This window comes from Scomber scombrus, chromosome 4 (assembly GCF_963691925.1).
Source record: "Scomber scombrus chromosome 4, fScoSco1.1, whole genome shotgun sequence".
Taxonomy (NCBI): Eukaryota; Metazoa; Chordata; class Actinopteri; order Scombriformes; family Scombridae; genus Scomber; species Scomber scombrus.
Window position 1 is genome coordinate 3629181 of NC_084973.1, and position 20284 is coordinate 3649464.

Below are 20284 nucleotides of genomic sequence, written 5' to 3' on the forward strand. Positions count from 1 at the left end.
ATGCACTTTTAATATGTCCTCAGGGCTTTTTAAAAAATGTAATGTAATGTGTAATATTGTTTATTATATGTTTCAATATGTTTTTATATGTTTTTTAGGTGGGAGTGTAGTTTAAATGGTATTTCGTTTGGCTTGCACTGATATATGTTTTCCCAGAAATACCTTTCTTGAATCTTTTTTAAATTTATTTTTAATTTAATTTATTTTAATTTTTTTTTTAATGTAAGGGACAATGTACAAAATACAATACCAGATTTAGCTAGTAGCTAATTTCCATCTGCAGCCAGCCCCTGGCCAGGTTAAGGAAACAATAAAACACACAGTAAAACATACTGTAACATACCCACGCAGACACACACCCACACACTTAATAGGAATAAACACATAATAGAATATAGATATCAAAATACTCTCTACAATGGTGTTGGGAGAAGAAAATTAATATGACTCATAGTCACGATGGAAAAATGAGAAAAAGACCCAGGTTAAAAAACATTGGAATCATCCTTTAAGGCTGAAGTGAGCTTTGATATCCTCTCATCTTCACGCTTGGACAGAGTGTGTATCTCCAAAATGTTGAACTACACCATTAAGCTACAGTGTGTTAGTCTTTGATGAGTGTGGTTTTGTAAATAGGAAGGAACTGCCCTACAGTAGCATGCTGCCTGTGGTGAGTTACGCCCAAAACCTCTCATGGAAAACACAGAACGCAGACGGCGCACAGCGAGAAATCACAAAGATGCAAAAGATGTGAAATTGACAGGATTCATCTGTGTTTTCACGCCGAGATTATTCTCAGTTTACCATCTGTGAAGTGAGGGCTTAGGGCTGTAAGGACAGGACACTGCTTATGATAAGTGTGATCCCCAGCTGGAGGGAATCCCTGACAAATCCCCCCCCCCACACACACACACACACACACACATCAGCATCAAAAGCAGGAGAAGTGTATAGAGGATTCATTAGGATTCCCTCTCTATCCCTCCCTCCATCTACAGCACAGACTCCCACAACAAGTCTGCATATAAATCCAAACCTGCCTGTCTCAGAGCGGAGGCAGACAACACAGATGGTGTGCTGAGAGCTGTTTTCAAAGGCCTGGTGCAACCTACACAGCCAGTCAAACATGCATCTTGTCACTAAGCTTTACAGACATGGAACAGCACCAGCGTGAAGGTAAATAAAAAAGATGGTGAATTATGACTCAAAGCCGATGCTCAAACATAAATAATAACCATGTTTTCAGGAAAACATTAATTTTTTTCATAGCCTTGTATTACTTCAAGCCCATCTCCACTAAAAAAATGTGTTGTTTCACTTGGATGTTGCAAAGTGATGTATGTTCATGTGCAGAGTTTGACACTTGAAAGCTGTTAGCACATTCATTCACTTTGGTTTTTGCAATTGTGGTCTAGTATGCAATGTAAAAGTGTAATGTGGAAACTTCCAGGGCACAAACACTGAGAATATACTTCTTAGTGAAGTAGTAGACATCTCATGTACAGAAGTTTAACTTTTGAAGGAGTAGGGGTCATTTTAAGGGTTTAATTGAGGCAATTTAGCTTATTTTCAGTATTTTTATGTATCTTAAAACGTGTCTGAAAGGGATCTTTTATACATACTGAACTTACTTAATTTCTCCCAGAGTAAAATGCTGCATAATATTCTGAACTACCGATTTGGACCATTTCACCTAAACACATAAAAACACACAAGCCTGACAAACTCTAGTGTCCTTTGTGTGCACAAGCAAGCACTAAAAAAAGAGTGTGCTTCTTGCTAGGCCCGTCACTATAATGACATTATCGATTAATCTTACAATAACTTAATTATCAACATCATCATGTCTATATATCGACTTATCGTAAGATACATGGACATGACCTGTATGCATGGTCATTTTTTAGACTTCATTATTGCCACACTTCACATTAGCAGCTAAGAAGCTATTCATGTCACATTGGCTAAGAAAGTAGTGTCCTCCATTCCTCACTGTGTACGTCCTGAGTGGAGACTGTAGAAGAATTAAAGGTAAATAACTCTGTCCCCAACCATAATGACAGTCTGTGTTTTTACACAAGTGTAGCACACACTCTACAATCCCACCCCCCGCCCCCCTTACATTACTATGTTGTTATATTATCATTATATCAGTGGTATAAAATTATCTTCAAATGACAATAATATTGTGTATCGCGATTATTTCTGAGACAATATATCGTCCAATAAAAGTAGTCATTGTGACAGGTCTACTTCTTGGCGTAAAATGGAAATTCATCGCATGCAGGTGTTTGTTTTGGACTTGGATTGACGCAATCTGATACCTTTTGTACTACTGCTGTGGCTTGTTTCTGTTTAATCAAACAGCACAAGAGAACAATCCCTGAAGCCCAGGACAAAAGAAAAAAAACAACTGTATGCATTTATATACTACAAAGAAATACTGTTTAACTTGAGCTTAGGCATAGAACAGATTCTCTGAACAGGAATTGTAAGAGGTAAAAAAAAAAGAAAAGAAAAGAAAAGAGAGAAGACAATAACCTAAGCCTGTACACCATGTGTTTCCCATGGAGGGCAGGTAACAGGACACTTCTCTGACACACCATCTTAGAAAGGCAGGATGCTGAGCGATGGTTTTTCTATTTCAGAACAATGCAGAGCTACGCACAATTTACTGTACAGCAGATTCACCTGCTTAAAGCCCCAGTTCATGTCAGACACAATGATTTAACACATGACTGTTGTGATGGATGTGAGACACAGACATCAAGCAATGCACACACACAGCTCAGGACAAGTGATGGAGTTGTGGTTTCTCACTTCAGTGTCACATAACTTCAGTTTGTCACCTACCTCTGAGTGAGTGTACATATCTTAAACAGGTATAAGACATCAATATCACTTTCCTGGGTAATTTCATGCATTTAGTGACAGGAAATACAATGTAAACACTATGAAGAAGAGCTGGAAAGTATCAGAATCTCTCAATACTTACTCCATTGATTTAATAAGCTATTCATATGCATCTTGTGTGGAAGCTGGAACAAACCCAGAGTTCTCTGTGCAGAAACTGAGGAGGAACCACATACATGCAACAGCAAATCAGCAAAAGCACAAACACAGGACTTACAAAGAGCAACAACAAAACATGTGCCGTCAAGCAAGCAACACTGAAAACTAGCATGACGACTGACTGGCAGACATGAAGTCACTGACAACAGACAGTGTTTAATTGGAATAAGTCACAGGTTAGTTAATTTCCAGGTGACAGATGACAGTATTAATGTGAGACAGCTATTGACTGTTGTATGTATAATTCCCAAAATCATTCTCCCAAAGGTTTCAAATCATATTAAGGTGATGTCTTCAAGGAAAGACAATGATCTATAATCTGATCTTCCCCTGTTATAAATATAAACAGCATAATAAAATTATCTTACAGATGTTTTATCTCTCTGACAGTGGTTCCCAACCTTGGGTTTCTCATGACAAATTTGTGATGAGTACAACTAAAACAGTATATTTCACCTCTCATATAGTTTCTATAGAGGGATTTTAGAAGTTAGCATTTTATAAGAAAAAGTAGAGAAAAATTTAAAACTAATTGTGACACAGTCCTTTCATTTTGCCCATTGTTTTCAGAAACTGACCAACTTATAAAAGTTGATGTGGCAACATTATTCTACATTTTAACATGAATGAATGTTCCTTCTCACATAAACTTAGCTTTCTTGCTCTTTAGGTGCTAAATGCTCCACTATGTTTCCCAGCCAGTCTACAACTAACTGTGTATATGTGTTGTTTGGTGTTGGGCAGGTAGTGTACAGGGTTTATAAGAGCATTCTCACTGAGTACATGTTATTGCTGTGGCTGGAAATCAGGGAGACGAGAGCAGCAAGAATGAACTAAAATAGGGAAGATTAAGTGCTCTGCTAAAAATAATTTTTTTAAAAAATTAAAAAAAATTGTAATTTTCATAATCAATTAATCTGTTAATCTGTCAGTCAGCCTATAAAATATCTAAAAATGTTTACATTTTTTTTATGTTTTCCAAAGCTCAGGATGCCACCTAAAATATCTTGTGTAGTCCACAAACAAAGATTATAATTTACTGTCTAATATATATATATATATATACACACACATATGTATATAAAATATTCTCATTTTAGGAGCTTTAAGTTTTTTTCCTAAAAATGACTCAGAGTAGTCAATCGATCAACTAATCACTGAGGCTCTAATAATGACTTGAACCACCACAAAGTAAATGCCACACAGACAGTTCTGAACCCCTACTGGTCTGCACTGCCTTTTCTGATTACTTTTCTCTCCTCTTTTTATCCCTGGGGACCCCTCAGATTTATCTTTCGACCGCTTTGAATGTCCCGATCCCTAGGTTGGGAACCACTATAAAACTTCACAGTATCACTGCAAATATTTGTATACTGTCTACTGTCGTCAACAGTAAGTTTGTAATGACTCTGTAGGTCTTTGTTTCCAGCTGATATTGATGAGTTAAGCATTTCTATATTTATCTTTCGTGCACTGATCTCTAAACAGAATCCAGATGTTGCTCTCTTGTATAACATCTGTCAATATTCTTTTTAAGTTTGTGGCAGCCTGTTTTCAACTTTATACAAACATAGTGGACAACAATGGATTGTACTGTCATATACTCACATGAATTCTGTCCGCCGTTTGCAGGGGGGAATAAAAGGGGGGGAGAAATGCCGGTCAGGTTTACAGTGCCAACGAAGTCTTCTGCATCATATATCCGCTCTAGTTAGTTAACAGTGCAGGAAGTGGTGGTGGGTTTAACGCACCTCTTGCACTCGCTCACTCAGCCTCCTGCAGCTCACCTCACACTGGATGTGCTCAAACAAGCCCCGCAAAAGCGAATGCATGTTTTTTTATGGGTTGTCTTAGGAACCAGCTTCACCAGCACGTCGGTGGATGTGACTCCACCCACGATGAGAGGAGGCTAGCCGCAGCTGAGCAGCAGGAAGCCTGGTAGAGATTTTCACACAGGGCTATTTTGTGTGTTTTTGTACATATTGTTTATAGCAGAGGTTTAATTATATAAACCAGTTTTGAACCACTTGACTATGACCCTCTTTGGCCCTCAAACCCCACTTTGGGGACCACTGATTCACAATAAGAGCACTGAGTCAAAACATTTGTATATAATGACTTCTAATGGCAACATGAAATGTGTTCTGAAAGCTGTTGATCAGAAGTATCTCGATAAAACACAGCGCAGAGGTGGGAGTGTTTTGAACAATGGGGAGCTCAGGCCCAGAGCATAAACTCCCACTCAGTCAGTGTGGGAAATGAATAGACTGGAACAGAAGGCACACAAATAACAGACAGAATGGACACTCTATGGAGAATGGAGAAGAGCTTTACATGGTGAAATGAGAAGAGGAACACGACAACACAGGCAAATTTAAGCTGATAAAGCTGGAGGTTGATGTGGCACTACTGTATAAAATCACTAAATTCAGGCCTCATGAGAACTCCTGTGCCTGTCAGTTTCAAAAGTTTAGATTTGAACATATTTTCTGCATTGCTCTAACATACAGTAGATTGCATGCATATCATTCTTTAAGTACAGCCCTGGTCACATAACAGTTCAATTTAAACCCAATGAACCTGACGTGGCTTTTGTCTGTTCCTGCAGAGCACACCATCCTGAGCTGTGCAGTGCATCTACAACAATGTACCATAAAGGTTGCATCAGTATAAATAGTGTGTCTGTTGTGTCAAAATGAAGTTGTTAGTTGTACATTTGTTCATTTTCATCACACAAACGTTACGGTATTTAGTGTTTAGTCCCGAATTTATTTTATAAGTTTCTGAGATAGTATTTAAACCATTACAGCCAATAAGTGTGCAGGTATCCACCAAAACCAATTATTCTAAAGTAGGAACTCCATCGTAATGAGCACTACTCAGCCTGTGAATTGTATAATGTCACTGGAACTTTGTCAAAACGAATATAAATCGACTAATGCTGGCTTACGTTTGAAGATGACAATTTAATAAAAAAAAGCCTTTGTTATAAACTGGGGTATGGAGTTAAAATTATATAAAGTTGAGTTGCATTACGGGAAAGGAGACAGTAAGGATATCTCAGCCTCTGCTGCTTCGATTTTGGCCTTAATTTTTTAAAATCTGTCTCTTGTGAGACCCCCAGCTTTATGGATATGTAATACGTGATGTGTAATGTGATCAGAAAGTTGCATTAAGGCTTCATAGGTGTTATACCATGTTCTGTAACAAAGGAAACAATGCTGCAAACTACATAAAGAAAACAATAGTGGTGTCATGGCATTGGTGTAACTCAGTTCAGTAGCATAAGAGAAGTCAAACTTAGTCAAGAGTTGTCCCCAGATGTTGGTCTTCACTGCCATAGCCTCTCTAGAGACTCTGAAACTCATGAGTCAGCTCAGTTATGAATGTGTTAGAGTATGGTTTTGTGTGACAGTGACAAATTGATAAAAACAACAAACAAAAAAAGATGTCATTATTCTGTTTTTTGATTAAAATGTCTTCCAGATGCCTTTAGTCTTAGGACCTCTATGAGATCAGATGATATGACTTCATTCTTAAACTACAAATTAGCTGAGAACGTTCCTCATTTATCAAAGTAACCCAGTTTATACACTTTGATCAGACTAGAACACCACAAACCACCATATCACAATAATAGAATCACCAAAATCCCTGCTCTGGTTTAGTGTTATATCATGACAGTATACTGATGCAATCTCTAAACCAAACCAAGCTTTAACCTCTTTAGTAACTCATCGGTTATGTTTGTGACAAGGCAGTTTTCATCATGCTCCTCTTTTTGCCACATGGTGACAGTAAATAGTATTTTACTATTTGCCTGCAGCCATTAAAGCTGTACTAATCTATATGTATATTTTTATATATAAACAATGGATCAAGTGACTGTGAAATTAGAAAGCTGCCACTTATACTGACAAACCCAGTATTTTGCACTTCTCCTCAGCTCTACAGAACATTTGAACATCTTTCTTCTCATTTGTTTTGGTTTTTATCTTACACTACTTTGGGAGCACCGAGCAGCTCACTGACAAAACTAGCAGCTAGGAAGTGAACACAGTGAAGCATTTAGCATCTAAAGAGTCTGATACTTTTTCTCAGGAGTTGGTGGAGACCAAAACAGAGCTAAAAGAAAAATGAATATTTGCGGTAGATTTCTTGTGTGGCTAGAAATATTGTTTCTATAGTTTTTTTTTTTATACAAACGACTTATTAAATGACTGTGTAATAAGAAAGTCGTCATTTATAGTAACAAACCCAAAGAGTATTGTGCACTTCCCCTAAGCTCTACAGAGCATTTTAGCATCTTTCAGCTCATTGTTTTGGTTTTACAACCTGCAAAAATCACAGTTTTGGTTGAGTTTACCACTCTGAACAACTTTGTTTCAATGTAAGAGACAATTAAAAACTATTTGGTAGCACCTAATAGCTGACAGACAAAACTACTGTAGCAGCTAGCTGGTGAACATTGTGGAGCATTTAGCATCTAAAGTGTCTGATATTTTTCTCAGGAGTAAGTGGAGACCAAAACAGAGCTATCAGAGGGTGATATTTAGCCTATATTAGTCAGGTGGATAGAAACACAACTAAAAATAAATGCTAATGTCGCTAATGTCTGTGTCTGCCTGATGTGCTTTAACCAACTGTTTGCTAACGCGTTACTGCCTCATGGGGCTCATGGGGATTTATAATATGTCAGTGTTGTTGTTTACAGCTTTGGTCGACAATCTGACACAGTGGCTAAAAATGTTTTTATGAAATATTTAGCACTTAAAATGTTTCACAGTTTAGAAACTCCACTTGTTAGCAGTCTCGTTGGCTACGAAATGAGGAATATAAGCATGACGGGTGTGCTGTGTTTCCTGAAGGGGTTTTGTCTGATTTATGATGAAACCGTCACACAACATACTTTATTATTAGTCTTCTCTTCAATCTGTGCTTTAAAATCCAGTGATCGGTTTAGGTAACGCCAACCCAGGAGAAGAAAAACACGTGGCAACCTCAGCTACAGCGAGGTGTAGCGGAGATGCCAGGCTGCTGTAGGTGTCGCGGGTTGCTAGCTGCCAATGCTCTGCCACGCCGCTGAATCATGAAGCATGTCTATTTCTGTGCCCACTCACCGACTCTGCCGCAGTCATCAGCCAGCAGGCCAGTCATTACACAGCAACTAATGCTATTACCTTCTGCTCTCTGCAGCTCACCATCATCCAATCTGTTGATCGTATAGTGCAGCAGGCTTCCAATATCATGTCAAACTGTTCTGAAAGATGAACACCAGTTAAAATATTGTGTTGCTCAACAATTTATAATTATATGTACATTTTTATATTTTAAAATGTCCATGTTCTCATTTTGATTGCTCTCTTATATCCCATAGTTTGATTTGTCATGTTTTATATACTTACATTCTACTACACACTGCATAGTCCATACTCTGCCTTTACTTCTTTTTCTACCTAATCTTCTATCTTTCTTATGTAATTTTAACTATGTATTTACCATTTGCTCTTTACACTGTTCCTATTTTAAAAAGAATATATTTTTGTGTTTTTCTCTATTTCATTATTTTAATTATTTGAACCTTTAAAAAAAAGTGAATCATGGAAAAATAGATCCATGTGTTTTAATGTTTGCTTAAGAGTTGTATTATTTATTATTATTTATATACCAAGTCAGCAGAAGCAGTAACAGCAGAACAATAACAGCAATAATTAAATAGTATTATAGTACTACACTGAAAAATTGTAACAAAGAAACTCACTGACAAACACTTTTAGAGCAATTCAGTACTTTATATTTTCTCACCCACATACAGTAAAAATAAAGCTTTAATATTCAGAGATGAGGTAAGAATCTAAGGCTGAGGTACAGAAAAAACAGGCTTTTTGGTGAAACTGTTCTAACTTACATGAATACAAAGTAAAAGAAAAAAAACTACAGTGTGTAATAACTCAAAACAAAATGCCACCAGCATCAGCAATAACAGTCTATGGTTTGCAATATCAAATATAAACTGTAACTGTCATCTGCTGGTGCATACTGCCACCAGCTGGTTGTTAAATGTAACTACAACACAGACATAAACAGACGCACCGTCATGAGTCACATCCATAAATATAGGCACAGCAACCTCACAAATAAGCTTGCAGGTTCTTTATAAAGTCTACATAAGGTCATTATGTGAAGCTTTTTACATCATGACCCACCAACACAATTGATTTATTACATCTATTTTTTTTCATCTTTATTTTTAAACAGGGTAATGTGGACCCAGGTACCATACTGAGCCCTAACACTGCAGGCACTGACTGAAAATTAAGTGAAATGGCAGTAAAACGGATCTATTTTTTAAAATAGTCTTTGGTGTAAAGTGCAAATCTTGATCATATATTATGTTAATCACCTGCCTTTGATACAAACCTACAACAGTTTCCCTTTTTTAATGCACTTGTCCAGCACTTTGGATAAAGAAGTTGAAGCACCTTCACTTCGACTAATCGATGAATCGACTAATTGTTTTACTACATTCATTTGACATCGCTGAAAAGTGACCCAATAGTTACATTTCCTGACACTTAAAGAGCTGAAATCAGTAGTTGACTGATAGTTTTGAAAAGGGAGTTGTTTTTTTTGTTGTTTTAATTGTTTTGTCTATTTCCAAGAGCCTATGGTGATGTCTTCAAATCTAAAAAATATCCAATTTATGATATGAAAGAGACAACGGCAGCATATTGTCACATTTGAGAAGGTGTAACTGACACATTTACTGTATTCCTGCTTGGGGAATACTTTAAACCAGTAGGTCCAAACCTCTTTTGGCAACAGGTTGTCTATGATTTGTAAGCAGTTTAATTAATGACTGATGTCACCGTTTCTTATAGTTATAGAAGAGATTTGAGCCACTTTAGGAGCTTCTGAGTAACGGATTAATTGGTTATCAAACTTTTTTGTTGATTAACCTCATAATTAACAGACTGATAGGGACCCATTTGTTAAATTCCACTTGAATCCATCTCTCCTATCACTCTTTAACCTGAACAGCTACACCCCCACTCTGATGGGGTCTAATGGCTTTGTTCCTGTACAAAAGTGTTTTTGAGTTTTTACAACCTTGTTTCAGGCACTCATGCGTATGAAGCACTTAGTGCAGTAGTATGTAGCAGCTAGTATGGCCTTGTGAGAAGTCCTCCCACGCGCTCAGCAGTTTCAATGGCTTAAATCCATTAACAAGTACCAGTTTGGCAAAAGTGCACCTGTCATACTCCAGGTTTTGGATTTCAAACAGGTTCCTCAGGGTCAGCAGGCTTCTGGAGTACACAGGCCGAACCACCAGTACGTGTAGACACAACCCTACATAGACATCCTCAAGAGGGATCATCCTGACAAACCTGGACGCCCAGGAGATTCTGGCAGCCAGGTCTGTGGAGAAGACATACCCAGCTCCTGATACATAAGGCGGGAAGCTGTCCTCAGGGTACAGCTCCTCTGTTACCTGCCATTTACTGTTGCTTTCCCTCCTGGGTTTCCCATCGTTGATCAAAGACCCTGTGATGTAATCCTGGCGTGGAGAGCTAGTCAGCCGCCTGATGAGGTAGAAGACATTCACAAAGATGTCAGCGTCCACCTTCATGGCGTAGGAGGCATTGGGGCAGTGGGTTGCCAGCCAGTTCATCATCATCATGGTCTTGATTGTCAGATTCTTATAACTGTCCTGAAAGTTGATCTGGATGATGTCTGCATGTTCCCTACTCTCCTTCTCAAGCTTGTCCTGGATGCCTGACCTCTGCCCCCCCTCAGGGACACCCACATAGAACAGAGTTAGAGTATCCTGACCTGGAGCACCCCATGTTTTCCTGACAGCCTCCCTCGCCTCAGCATCAAAAGGGGCAACCGGGACCATAAAAACCAGGAAGGGGCTTCTGTCCTTGCATACTGCAGGCTGATTGAGAATGTACTTGTATGTTTGAGGGGACAAGACCCTGTACTCCTGCTCAGGGATAGGTCTCGGCTTTGGGCGGTGTTTACTAAATATTACTCTGCTTACATAGACCTGAGCAGACAGGAGGAGCACAGCTGAAACAGTGAGAAACTTCACCAACCTCCAAGAGAAAGTCATCCTCATTGCTCCACAGTCTCCTGGTCACTGTGTAGTCCTGATTAAAGTCCGACATGAGGCCGATCAATCCAGGAAGTCATGAGACTACAGCGGGGAGGGCAGGTAATTCTAGCAGGGCAGGAGCAGGAGATAGGTCTGGTATGTTTAGCGTTCAAACAGAATGAAAACAATAACAGTTGTTATAATCCTGCATTATATATAACCAATCCAAAGTCTTTACGGCGGGACTTCATATTGGGCCACAGACACATGCTGTTCCCTAGGGGAAAACGGGGCGGGGGGGGGGAATTATTTCCGTAAAGGCGTGTCCTTTATAAACATGTAAGGGTGTGGGTTTGTTTATGGCAGCTGTTCTCGCCACCGTTCAAGATACTACCTGGGTTTGTCTGGTATCGCGAGACTAGTCTGCTGAAGACAGCAGGGATAGTACTGTACATGTTTATAATAGAAGACTTCAAATTATACACACTACACGTGTGTGTACACGTGTGTGTGTTTGTATGTGTACAAGTACATACAAGTATATATTTATAACATGCATATATAGGCAAATGCGTGTGTATATGTATATAATTTTCTTTATTTTTAAAAAATCATCATAATATGTTGAGTTCAAGTTGAGTTGAACAACAGAGTTTTAAGAAAATCATATTTAAAGGAATTAAAGACAAAACTTAAACTAAAGCATAAAACCTATTTAAAATATGATATTAAACCTGCAGTATGATTTATGAGCCACTTGGGGGCAGCAGAAACAAGTGAACAGAACATGACATACTGCACCATCTCCTTTTAAGATGATGTGTCGTATTTAGTAAGTGAACAGTTGCTTGTTTCCACATCCAGAAGATATCGAGCAACATTATCAATAATTTAGAGTCATGTTTCTGTTCACCTGCTGAATGTTAGTCCAATATTCTCTCTCGGCTGCTAAATGCTCCACTATGTTCAACAGCTTTTCAATATTTCTCTGTAGGTTCATCACTAAGCAAGGCCTTACACATTACACACTGACAGTTCATACAGTGTCATTATATAAATAATATTGATTATAGCTGCTTGAAGGGTGCTGCTTAAATAATATATCCATTGGTGAATAGATACAATAACAGGAGCTGTAAGAGTAGGAACAACTAATGGAGAATGAGCTCTGTGCAATGTCCAAAGCTATTAAGGCAATTAAATAAGTCATTCTAAGACTTTTTTTTAATGTGCTTTTATTCAGCTTTTAATAATTTATTCTTTTAAATTACTTTTTATTGTTTATTGTCTACAGTGTTTCCGCCATCCATGTTGACTCCAGTTTACTGAATACTGTGAATCAACTAAATGTGCATATGGATACAATTTGGATAAAGCAGATACATCTGAATAAATATGTTTCTGATGTTTGTACGTTTTTAATGCTAAAGTAAGCCAATGTGTTACCAATACAAGTGTCCCACTCAAACAGAAAGTTATACTCGAGCAAAAACTTTCCCTGTGTTTGTGTCTCCACCTAACAGTACGTGTTTATGATGAGTTCAAGTAAGGCAGGAGTAACCACTAAGCCAAGCAGGAAACTGTTCCAGATAACCAGGGGCCCCCAAAGCTCCATACACACTCCATGCCAATTATTTTTGTGGGGGAAGTTTTGCATGAATGTTATAAATTATTTAGGAACAAGAAGAAAAACACATACATACATATATACATACATATTTTCGAGTGGAGGAGGTTTTTAAGTATAAATATTTTGGTTTATTTTGTGCGATCAAGTTCCATCCAAATCAGCAGGGACCCCACTGACACATCTCAGTGAGACTCCCTGACAGGACCTTAATGTCTTGGTAGGTGCTGACTCCTTGTGACCTGAAGAGTCTCCATGACAACTGAGTAAACTCATTGAGGAGGACCATGAGATGTAGTTTAAAGCTCCAGAAAAAGCTTGTAAGTTTTTGGGGGGTTTTTTGGACCACTTTTCTGTATCATTGACGGAACAAATTAAGACACCTGAACATCTTCCTTTTAAACAAACTGTTTTATTGTAATACAGTTTACAGAGAAACACCTGTTGTTCACCCAGTTATAAACAATCAAAACAATAAAAACAAACTTAATTTACACAGGCAATCTCTAGAGGGTCAGTGGTTTAGTATCCTGCCGTAGCAGGGGACGGGGAAGGTTGGGGGGTTTGGGTGGGGTTGAAAACATTTACTAGTTCTCTAATTTTGGCCTGTCCAAACACTATTTTCATCAACATAATCATAGAGACCTTACTATGTCAACTGGAATTCATATGGAGTTGGCCTTTTTTTTATGGTCTGAGCATCAACATCTTTTGTGTCAACAACACATAACATTCTCTTGTTCCACATATACTGTATGTACTGTATTCACATTTTGCAAAAAAAGAAAAAGAAAAATGTAATCACCGCATTTCATTATATACTGAATAATAGGTCCTGCCTCGGATTCATCGAACAAACAAAACAAATGAAAACACATCAGCTTTTTCTTTTCTCTCTTATTTTAGCTTTTTTTTTTTAAAAACACAATACTGTGGCTGTAAGCATGATGCCTTCAGGGGCTCACATAATGAATGGAAAACATTGCCATCCAACATGGACGTGGGATGTGGAGGGTAAAAATACTTTTCCATAGGATTTTTTTTTCTTTTTTTTTCATTTCTGTCTCTATCACCTCAGATGTTGGCTTTTGTGGAGCGAGATGAGGGAATCTGGGGAGGATAAAGTGACACTGAGACGAGTTAAATCGCACAAAGACAAACAAATGGCAAGTTAGATGGAGATATCTGATATCTGAGCAGTGCCATCTGAGAAATGTCCCTTTTTGAATGTTTCAGATGTATACATGTACAGTACTGTACAGGGAATAGCATTACTGTGATAATCAAGTGGGATTATCACTGTATTATCGGTTTTAGGCCATAAACAAGACCACATTGTACCATAAATAGCCTGTCCTTTCCGTGAAACCCCAAAACTAAACGTTGCTTGGATGTGAAATAGGGAACTGTATTAATTACTGTACACAACATAATACCCAAGCTGCACACACACGCCTCTCCACAAATGCTGCAACACAAGAGATCAGGATCATAATCAGGTGTGATGGAGTTGTTTTTTGCTCTCTTTGGTGCGTGAGTAGAATCTGTGTGGGCTTGGTTTAAGTCCAGTTTGTAACATGCACTTCAATTTCCGCACTAGCAGCGTTTCCACAACCGTATCACAGAGAAGGAGGGTTGGGGTGGTCTGTGAGCAAATGGGAGGAAAGAAGGTGTGTTGGTCTGCGTGGAGGCAGCAGGGCTCTTGGCAGTGGCTTTGGTCGCTGCAGGGTGGGAAAGGTGGGTTGGTGGGTAGGTGGGAGTCCAGGTGGTTTATGGGGAGTCCAGACAGAATAGTAGCAGAGTTGTTGTTGTTGTTGTTGTTGTTGTTGGCGGTGGCAGCGGAGCGTTTATGATCGTTTCCTCCTTCCCTCCAGGTTTCTGAAGTTAGATGGTCTAATCTTCATCTCGGCAAACTCAATCGAGTGCTCGTGGCCTTTCCAGTGGAACCAGTTGACACCCTGGAGTAGAAGATGTAGACAGATGATGTTAATCAGTCAAAAGAAACATACTGTAAATAGATTAGTCAAGTCAAATTGAATGTAGAGATGTCCCGAGCCAAACTTAAGAATTGATATCAGGGCCAATCCCTGCTAAAATAAACCTGATTAAAATATCCGATCTTTTCCTGACGGTGTATGTGCTCATGACTGCTAGTTAAGTAGCTAGGTATGTAGGAAAATGACAAAACTAGCATTCCTAAAAGGCCACTATGCTTCAAAGTGCTTGTTGGATTGTCAAAAAGCATCTGAACCCCCATCCTGCCCAAACAGCTAATTACTGCTACCTATAGACATGGTCGAAACTACACGTTGTGCGAACTAGTTTGTTTTCAAGAGTATCCAAGCCTGTAATTCCTCCTATTGAAACCTGTTTGGTCCAGTGTTTCTCTAACGGGGCTTTATGGCTGCCAGTGGGTGCAAAACCAGACCGTTGAATCACTGAACACTGAGAGGTCTTGAACCAGGATAGGAAGTACCCTTAATGGCCCCTAGAGACACATGAAGTTCCCCTTAGAATCCTCTCAAGGACTCAAGAACCTCATCAAAGACCAGTGTAAGCCTGTTAGGTGCCCCTAAGACCCTTTCAAACTCAGTTGAACCCTCTTTAGCAACCCTGGCATCCTCTCAAACACCCTCTCAAGAACCCAAAAGAACTGAAAATCCCCCGAAGGACTCAATGAACCCTTTCTAGGGATTCACAGAGGCCCCTCAAGTACCCATAATTTAAGAATCACTCGTCATTCTTATAAAAATGAGGTACAGTACCTTGCTGTGACTGTTATCTCCATATCGTCCCATGAGGTTGACACGGTGGCAGTTTTTATACCAGAATGCGCCCTTATAGGACAGGGCACAGTTGGTGACAGCGATGTCATTGTCGTGGTCATAAGTGGAGAATGGACGACCGTGGTGGTAGGTCATTGAGTCACCTGAAAAAACACAAGGGGAGAGTCAAGTAAGTTACCTGTCATAGTTTCAGAAAATATTGATGGAATGGTAGGGTAAGAAATTACGACACCAGTACCAATCCAAGTACCCTTAAAGTGATACTGATACCAATAGATTACTTCATTCAATACCCATCATGTGAATAGAAGCCATCACTCCTCCACATCTAAATGATTTGATTTAGAGTACCCATTGAGTACCCATACCCAGCCCGAATGACTGGATTTGGTATTTTAGTGGGGTTTGTTGACAATAAGAACCAAAGAATAACTCTAGCTTTATCCTTTCAGGTCTATTTGACTTCAGTGTAGATGTGTAGCTGTGGGCTACAGAAGTCAGCTTTACCTGCTGTTCCACTGTATCCTCCTACATGAACCTTGTAACGTGTCCGAGGTTCAGAGATGGAGAACTTGTCGTACTGAGCGTAGGCTGTTTCTCCCTTATCTCTCAGGTCGACTCGCAGCTCATACTGACCTCCGGCTGTGATCTTATGCAGGTTGGACAGACCTGAGTGAGAGATGAGATTATTCAACTCGCAGGGCACTAACCAAGAAGACTTTAGAGGACAAAAATACTGATGGTCATGACTTTGACAAGATGAGATTCTTATATGATTTTAAACTATTTACTAGGGTTAATTATTTACTGAATATAGATATGTAATAGTAAATGTTTGATGAATAATCACACAGTATTCAACAATGTTTTGCACTGGAAACATTAAATGCTATTTAATCTCAATATCACTAATATGTTCTGGCCATGTCAACAAGAATAAACTGCTGAAATTGAGATTAGTTAATTTGATCCTTAAGCTCTATGTGTGTGGTTTAGCATTACAAATACTGGGAAGGGACATCCTCTTAAAGCTCTTTCATGTGTATTTAGAAATTACCCAGCCAGAATTCATCATTCATGTCCCCGAAGCCCCCGGTGTAATTCTTCCAGTTGCGGAAGAACTCCAGTTTTCCACTCTGGCGTCTGAGGAAAATCTAGCAAAGAAAAAAAAAAGAAAAACAGTAACAGATAAATAATGTGAGATCCTGCTGAGCCCCAGACGTTCCCACCGCAGATTAGTACCAAAGACTCCCTCTGCAGATTAATCAGTCTCAAAAAAACTAGAAGAGATTCTGGAAAAATGTTGACAGAATGAATCACAATATCAATACTCCCCATACACTCATATTTAACTAATATGAAATATCAACCATATTGAACATATAATATATATCCAGATAAAGCAGTGACTTACGATCCATCCGCCTCCATCGGTGCTCATGTCGCAGTAGACCTGGATGGGCTGGCTCTCATCTCCAGTCAGATAGATGGTGTACAGACCTGATGAGGTATCGCCATTCAACAGGGCCTGGGAGCAGTCCCTAGGGTGTCTGTACAACACACCAGCTACACACACACAAACACACACACACACACACACACACAATACAATGGAATAATCAATAAAGTGGACAATACAGAATTAAAATAGGTTTTGTACCAGTGCAAATATATATATATATATACTGCTTATACGGATCATTAGTCTAAGCTGAGTCTTAGGGTCTTGTGGAAATACCAAACTCTTCTCTGCTGCACAATGACAGAGCTAGTGGAAATGGAAATAGTTCAGGAGTTAAGAATAGAAATTAGTGGCATTTTCTCTCCCACTACATCATTAATAGTTTTAAAAATACACTGCCTGAATTTTATTTGATACTTTTTTGTCTTGCCCACCAAGGGTGAAACCTGCTATTTGTATTAATCTACTCACTGGTGGTGAAGACAGTGGTGATGACTCTGCTTCTCTTGGGACCAGCAATGGCTTGCAGCTTGACTGAGTACTCTGTGGAGGCGCTGAGCTGAACCATGTTATAAGAGACAGCAGTGGGACTCAAGACCACCTCCTAAGGGAAGGAAACACATTCAAACCACCAGTTAGAGCAATTTATTGCATTGTTGTACAGGTAAAATTAAAAAAAATCTGATATTTCTCAGTCAATGCGTCTACTTCATCATCTGGCTTTTAGAGTCTTGGTGTCCACTCACCCGGACGGTGCCGTCTGCCGACTCAAAGCTGAGGATGTACCCGGTGATGTCAGCGCGAGGCGGCCTCCAGGTCAGCATGCCGGTCTCCGTCTGGATGTTACTGGCTGCCAGGTCCTGAGGGGCGTCCACATCTGCACACACAACAGCCGTCAGCAGCTAGATATCTGAAAGTCTTCATCCACTTCATCCAGTGTAGTACAAGTTTAAGGGATTTAAAAATTCAATTCAGGTTTCTAGAAACGAATATATCAACTTTGTAAGCAGCGGTTAAAAGCAAAAGACTTTGGTCAGTGCCAGGAGTTAAAAGCTCACCGGTGGTAAACTCAGTGGTAGTGGCTGCGCTCTTGGCCAAGTCCCTCACTGCGTAGACCTTCACGGTGTAATGCGTGGCTGGCGTCAGAGAGCCCATCTCAAACTCCACCACGTTTCCTGACACACGCTCCATCACTGGAGCCACTGTGAGACACAGACAGGCAGCTCTTTTTTTTATTAAACACCAAATACTTGCTTATGTTTTCTAGCTGTGTTGTTACCATAGCTACAGTACATAAAACACAGTTCTTCTCACATTTCAACCAATTCTTTGCACAAAAAAGTAATCCCCATTAGTTTGTCATTTAAAGGCAATAAAAACATTAAAATAATTGTTTTTTACATTTGAATTGTATGTTATGGGTTTTATTATATATTATATGTATACCTGGTGTATACACTACATACCTGAGTCTGCACTGTAGGTGATGACGTAGCCATCAACAGTAGCGATGGCGGGCTGCCAGAGCAACAGAGCTTCAGTGTCAGTGATGTTGATTGCAGTCAGACCGCGGGGTTTATCCAGAGCTGTAACACACACACACACACACACAAATTACTGCAGTACCACAAAACTGAAGAATCCAGGCATAATATACATCTTTATACGTAGCTTTACGATAATGATTGTATGTGTTGCCATTTTACTGGTAGTCGTACCTGTGGTGACGCTGTCAGACCCGGGCTCGCTCTCCCTTTGACCCTTGAGAGCAACGACAGTGACCTCGTAGGTGACCCCGGGCGTCAGGTTGGGCAACATAATCTGAGACTCAGAGCCATCCACGGTCAGAGTCTTAGCATTTCCTATGAGTCCAAACAACACATAACATTTGGATGAAGAAATGTGGTATTTGTTTCACCACAGTAAATATGCACTTTTTCATTATTTTCTGAGCATGGTTGTCCTGATGATATAAATCACACACTGTATTGATATGTACAACAATCATATTTAATTATAGGAATAAGCTTAATTTTCATTTCACTGTAGGAAACTTTACATTTTTTACTTTTTAGGACTTTTATACAATAAAACATATAATTCAGGCCTGACAGCTATATTCAGTATGTTCTGGACCTCTCAGTCATGCAGTAAACAGAGGTAACTATAACAGTCACTAGGGGGCAGTCTATCATTGGATCAAACAGCATTCTAGAGGATTTAACTTATTGAATAGGAATGATAGTAAGTAATGATAGAGCAGTAAGAATTCTCATGTTGCCTATAATGTCATTAATAATATGGAATATGTATAGTAAGGCTGGTTTCAAATAAGTTATACAGCAAAATCTGTTTAGTACTGAGTCTGAACTTAAATTAAATAGACTGAAATTAATAATAAGTATGGATGGTTGAGGGTTAACCTAGAGCTCTCGACTTGTTTGAGCCAAAGGGTTAATAATGATAAATGCTTGTTTTGGGTTTCCCCCCCAATTTAATTTCAACTTTTTCTTGAATCAAGTGATATCATGACACACAGTTTGCGGCCAGGTCAGAGTATGATTCCCACATCATGCAACTGACCTCCATGAGCAGGCACATAAGTGACCCGGTAGCTGTCCACCCGAGCTCTTGAAACCACCCAGTGAACAGTGGCGGACGTGTCAGTGACATCAGAGAAGCGGATGCCCTTGGGTGAACCCAGGTCTGGCACAAAGAAGACAGAAACAGCACGTGGGGACAAAAAAAAACAAACAGAAGATTTAGTAAAAATGTGCTCTGCTTTTTTAGACTGGTGAGGACTAGAAAACAGAACATTACAGAACAGTATGTGTGTCACTGAACATCAGTAAATGGATTGAATCAACATTTTCTCTGCATTAGCAAACTTCTCTTCCCCACATCATTAAGCAGCAGACAAGAAAAGACACACAAGTATTCTGTTATTGTATCCAGGTCAGATCCACCACTGAAAGGCAATCGTTTTTTTAGAACGGAGCGAAAGAGAGAGAGTGTGTGTAAAAGACAGAGAGAGCAAGGCAAGACAGACAAAGGGGACCTGGGAGGCCCGGGCTCACGGAGAGACCCTTTCCAGCAACAGCCAGCCACAGTATCTTGCGTGACAGACCTGAGGAGATTAACTTGCCCCCATTTCATGGAGATACAAAAGTGAAACATGCGCCACGCAACCCAAGAGTAAAGCCTTACCCCCAGGGAGGACAGGGGACACAGCCATACAC

At 39.4% G+C, this 20284-nt stretch overlaps 3 protein-coding genes across 3 annotated transcripts in view; all 3 read right to left on the bottom strand.

Moving 5' to 3' along the window:
- zgc:162952 (PKc_LIMK_like_unk domain-containing protein) overlaps window positions 1–3017 on the bottom strand; it is a 28364-nt gene extending 25347 nt beyond the window's left edge. The window contains exon 1 of the mRNA XM_062417218.1: window positions 2996–3017. The gene's annotated coding sequence lies outside the window, so the exon portion shown is untranslated. The remainder of the gene's footprint in view (window positions 1–2995) is intronic.
- Window positions 3018–10213: 7196 nt separating this feature from the next.
- On the bottom strand, window positions 10214–11351 carry b3galt8 (beta-1,3-galactosyltransferase 8). Its single transcript, XM_062417097.1, has one exon. It carries the CDS (start codon window positions 11192–11194, stop codon window positions 10214–10216), a length of 981 nt encoding a protein of 326 aa, XP_062273081.1. The 5' UTR covers window positions 11195–11351.
- A 3293-nt stretch (window positions 11352–14644) lies between these two features.
- The window catches only part of tncb (tenascin Cb), a 31680-nt gene continuing 26040 nt past the window's right edge, over window positions 14645–20284 (bottom strand). The window contains exons 12-22 of the mRNA XM_062417304.1: window positions 19629–19751; window positions 18764–18907; window positions 18512–18631; window positions 18104–18247; window positions 17792–17922; window positions 17517–17649; window positions 16998–17149; window positions 16641–16737; window positions 16091–16252; window positions 15563–15726; window positions 14645–14755 (exon numbers count right to left, since the gene is read on the bottom strand). Of these exons, the coding sequence (XP_062273288.1) occupies window positions 14645–14755; window positions 15563–15726; window positions 16091–16252; window positions 16641–16737; window positions 16998–17149; window positions 17517–17649; window positions 17792–17922; window positions 18104–18247; window positions 18512–18631; window positions 18764–18907; window positions 19629–19751 (1481 nt within the window). The remainder of the gene's footprint in view (window positions 14756–15562; window positions 15727–16090; window positions 16253–16640; window positions 16738–16997; window positions 17150–17516; window positions 17650–17791; window positions 17923–18103; window positions 18248–18511; window positions 18632–18763; window positions 18908–19628; window positions 19752–20284) is intronic.

Bases quoted from the DNA above. Each gene is read 5' to 3' on its own strand.
- b3galt8 (XM_062417097.1), bottom strand. From the start codon at position 11,194: ATGAGGATGACTTTCTCTTGGAGGTTGGTGAAGTTTCTCACTGTTTCA.